This window comes from Suncus etruscus, chromosome 8 (assembly GCF_024139225.1).
Source record: "Suncus etruscus isolate mSunEtr1 chromosome 8, mSunEtr1.pri.cur, whole genome shotgun sequence".
In the NCBI taxonomy this organism is placed as follows: Eukaryota; Metazoa; Chordata; class Mammalia; order Eulipotyphla; family Soricidae; genus Suncus; species Suncus etruscus.
This window is the reverse complement of record NC_064855.1, coordinates 2,161,835-2,165,749: the sequence shown is the minus strand read 5'-3', so window position 1 is coordinate 2,165,749 and position 3,915 is coordinate 2,161,835. Positions and strand designations below refer to the sequence as shown.

Sequence of the window (3,915 nt, the reverse complement as noted above, 5' to 3'; positions counted from 1 at the left end):
CTCTTTTTTAAATCAAATGACACCAGAGAAGATAGAAGTGAGGAGTAACTGTCTATAGAAGAAAAGGAGTCAAAAATTTATCAAACATTCACTAGTTATTATACCCAAGAAACTCACTCTACAAACATTTTCTCCTACTAATATAGGTTAGAAAGATATTTATACTTTGTTCTCTCAGCTGAGCATATGTGGGAGTTCAAAGTCTGTAGAAGAAAAATGGATTCTTTTCTTCTTTCTAGATTTTGACTTTGATGACCCTTCTAATAAAATAGGATTCACAGGAAAAACAAACAAAAGTTTACTAATATGTACATATCCATGTATATAGCAGAAACCAGCAAAAACTGAAGACAATTGGGTCAAGCTTCCTCTTTAATTAACAACTTTTTTTCTGATATTCAGAGATACTTGTTATGGGAATGGAAGGAGTTATTGAGGTTTTTCGGAAAGGCACAGAAAATATGAGTTTCTAGAAATTTGGTCATCCCATTCTTCTGTGACAGAATGAAATTACCACACAAATATACATTCTCCTTTCCACCTGGGACTTCTACAGAAGGACATGTATATTGGATTCTTCCATGGTTTTTAGAGTTTCCATGACGCATTATGTGTATTATATATAATGATTATTATTAGTTAGATGAAACTAGTTCTTATTTTAGGCATATTGAGATCAAGGGAATTTGATCCCCAATATATCATCTGCACTCAGTACTCAGAAAGTAATGGAGTAGAAAAATGAGTAAGGAAAAACTAGCGAAGTTAACTATTGCTTGGCACTCTGGTAAGACTGAGGACTTCTCTAGTATGCATGCCTCACCTGGAATGTCTATAACTGCCACCCAGAGATGGAGGAGGATAGGTGTAGTCAAATGACATCATGAAGACAAAATGTTAGATATTACACAGTCTATCAAAGCACAGGGCAAAACCTCAATGCTGGAATAACAAGTCATTGGCAATAATCCAACCTTTCATATACTGTTGCAGCTCAATGGAGATGCACCTCTTCATTCACCTTCATCCCTTTCCTGTCTCTCTGTCACGCAAGAGAAGTCTCCTTAGAGCTCCTTTCACTTCCTTGTTCCTTAGCGTGTAGATCAGGGGGTTCAGGAGTGGAGTGACGATGTTGTAGAAGAGGGTGAGGAACTTGCCCTGGTCCTGGGATGAGGCATTTCCAGGCTGCATGTACATGTAGATGATGTTTCCATAGAAAAGCGAGACCACTGTGAGGTGGGAGCCACAGGTGTTGAAGACTTTCTTCAAGCCTGATCCTGATCGAAGTTGCAACACGGCCCTCACGATGCAGCCATAGGAGATGAGGATAAAAATCAGAGGTGTCAACACGATGATCACTGCCAGGACAAAGACAGTACCTTCAACAGCTGCTGTGTTGACACATGATATGCGAATGAGAGCTGGCATCTCACACAGAAAGTGATCAACAGTCCAGTGCCCACAGCGGGGAAGGTGCAGGGTAACTGGTGACATGGCCAAGGAGTTGGCCGCCCCTAAGCCCCAGGCCACCAACACCAAGCCCAGGCAGAGCCGTGGGTTCATGATCACCATGTAGTGCAGGGGCTTGCACACTGCCACAAAGCGGTCATAGGCCATGACTGCCAGCAGCAGGCACTCCACACCACCCAAGCCCAGGAAGAGGAAGAGCTGGATGGCACAGCCTATGTAGCTGATGGTCTTGTCATTTCCGTGGAGATTATAGAGCAGCTGCGGGATGGAGCTGGTGGTGAAGCAGAGATCCAGGAAGGACAGGTGGGTGAGGAAGAAGTACATGGGTGTCTGGAGATGTGGGTCCAGCCGGGACACCAGGATAATGGTGCTGTTGCCCACAAGGGTCAGAAGATAAGCAACCAAAATGACCACAAAGAGGATCCTTTCCAAATGAGGACGGTCAGAAAACCCCAAAAGGATGAAATGTCCCTGGGTGCTGCCATTGGCTCCATCCATCCCTGCACCTGATGATGAATTTCAACACTAATCATGTCACAGGTGATGTCACCTGCAGTGGACAGGTGGTTATCTGTATCTTTCCTGTTTGTCCTCAATCACCCAGAAAGAGAGACAAGGATGCTCATTCTCTTATTCTCAATGCAGAAATTACATGTCACAAACAGTGACAATGTATGAACTGGATTAGTCCAATATCAAACCAATTTAAGTATGTATGTCTTCACACCTCATATCCTCCTAAATACCATTAAATTTAATAAAGAGGAAACTAAAGCACTTCATATTGTGATTTTATACTATTTTTCTCAGAAATAGAATATGTAAATTATTTAAAATATCAAATTTAGGGACCAAAGCAATAGCACAGCATCCAGGTTCAATCTCTGGCATCATCTCATATGGTGTCCCAAGTGCCACCAGGACTAAGTCCTAATTTCAGGTCAGGAGTTACCCCTGAGCTACACTAGATGTGACAAAAAATGAATTATACACAATGTAGTGTTAACTATTTTAAAGACTTACCTCTAAAAACGAGATAAAATTTATACTCCTATACTTTTATACTTTTGTGTGATTATTTCACAATTAAATAGTAACTGATATGCAAGATTTTTGCATGTACTAAGAATCCATATACATTGATTTATGTCATTTAATAAAATATTTATTATATTTTTGTCCAAATTTTTCTATTCTGAGCCTCTTTGTATATCTTCTTCATTTTGCTCCATCTTAAAAATATTTTGCATCATCATCATCATCATGAACACTTCAGAAAATAACCAAAAAACAAGGGAAATTAAATGAAGATAAAAATATAAAGTTAGGAGGGAAAGCACTGAGTTAATTTTGCAATTGCATAGTACCACAGAGATCTGCACAGCATGCTTTTTGGTTCACATTTGTAAATTCTAGGAAACAGAGAGAAGTGAGAACAAGGAGATGAGTCGAGTGAACTGTGTAAAGGAACATGCATTTGCATCAGGCTCAAACTTGAGTTCAGCCTCCTCTTGAAGATGTTCTCAGGCTGGAGTGAGGAAAATGGTTACTTCATGCAGCTGCTCCAGACTGGTGGGAACAAGACATATTATTTGTATTCTGACTGTTGCTGTTCTGTGTTTTTTTTTTCAGAGCTATCTCTTAGGAACATTTTTTTCTGGCCAGTGTTTCCCTTTGCCCTAAGAGTAGCACTAGTCATAATGTCTGTGGATACTGTATTGGCACGTCCGTCTTTCTCCCTGTCCTTCTCAGGGAGAAAGTGTTGCTCATGCTCAGTTTCTTTGCATCATTCTATGTGTTTTTCTCCCCACCTTAATCCCCTATATGGCTTATCACTTCAGATCCTAACCCCAGAAAGTAGGCATAAGACTCATGTTTCCAAACCCACAGTCTACTCACACTGTCACTCTAGTGCTGCTAGGTGTCACTCCAACCAGGACAGAGCAGATGCAGACAGCTAGGGAGTGACTGGGGCCCAGTATGGGTCCAGGGCTCACTTTGGTGCTGCCCATCAGCATGGATCCCCCAGTGGGGGAGCAGGTGTTGTCTTCTGTTGTTCTTTGCTCATGAGCCCCTATTTGAGGGGAAGAGCTATGGCAATGAGAGCCCAGAGCAGCCTTCAGAGGCGACAGGAAAGGGACTCTGTGGTTGGGTCCATAACTGGCCCAGATCTGATGCAATTTCTCACCCACAGGGGCCATTAGTGTATTCTAGACATGAGTCGTCTATGTCCCTAATCTCCCAGAGGGTCCAGACAGAAAATGAGAATCCTGAGAATTTGTCCCTTGATAGGAAATAGATTATTGAAGGTAAACAAAATGGAGACTTATCTATGTTGCTTTAGTGTCAACTCTAGTGGGCCATCTATGCCTTCCCTTGCCCCTAATAATTATGGTATGTATAAATGAGTCACAATGATCCAATCATGACTGAAACATCTTGTCC

At 41.5% G+C, this 3,915-nt stretch overlaps 1 protein-coding gene across 1 annotated transcript; it reads right to left on the bottom strand.

The window, feature by feature from the left end:
* Positions 1-1,023: 1,023 nt before the first annotated feature.
* Positions 1,024-1,968, bottom strand: LOC126015516 (olfactory receptor 2W3-like). Its single transcript, XM_049778053.1, has one exon. The coding sequence runs from the start codon at positions 1,966-1,968 to the stop codon at positions 1,024-1,026; it is 945 nt and encodes a 314-aa protein (XP_049634010.1).
* Positions 1,969-3,915: the final 1,947 nt, after the last annotated feature.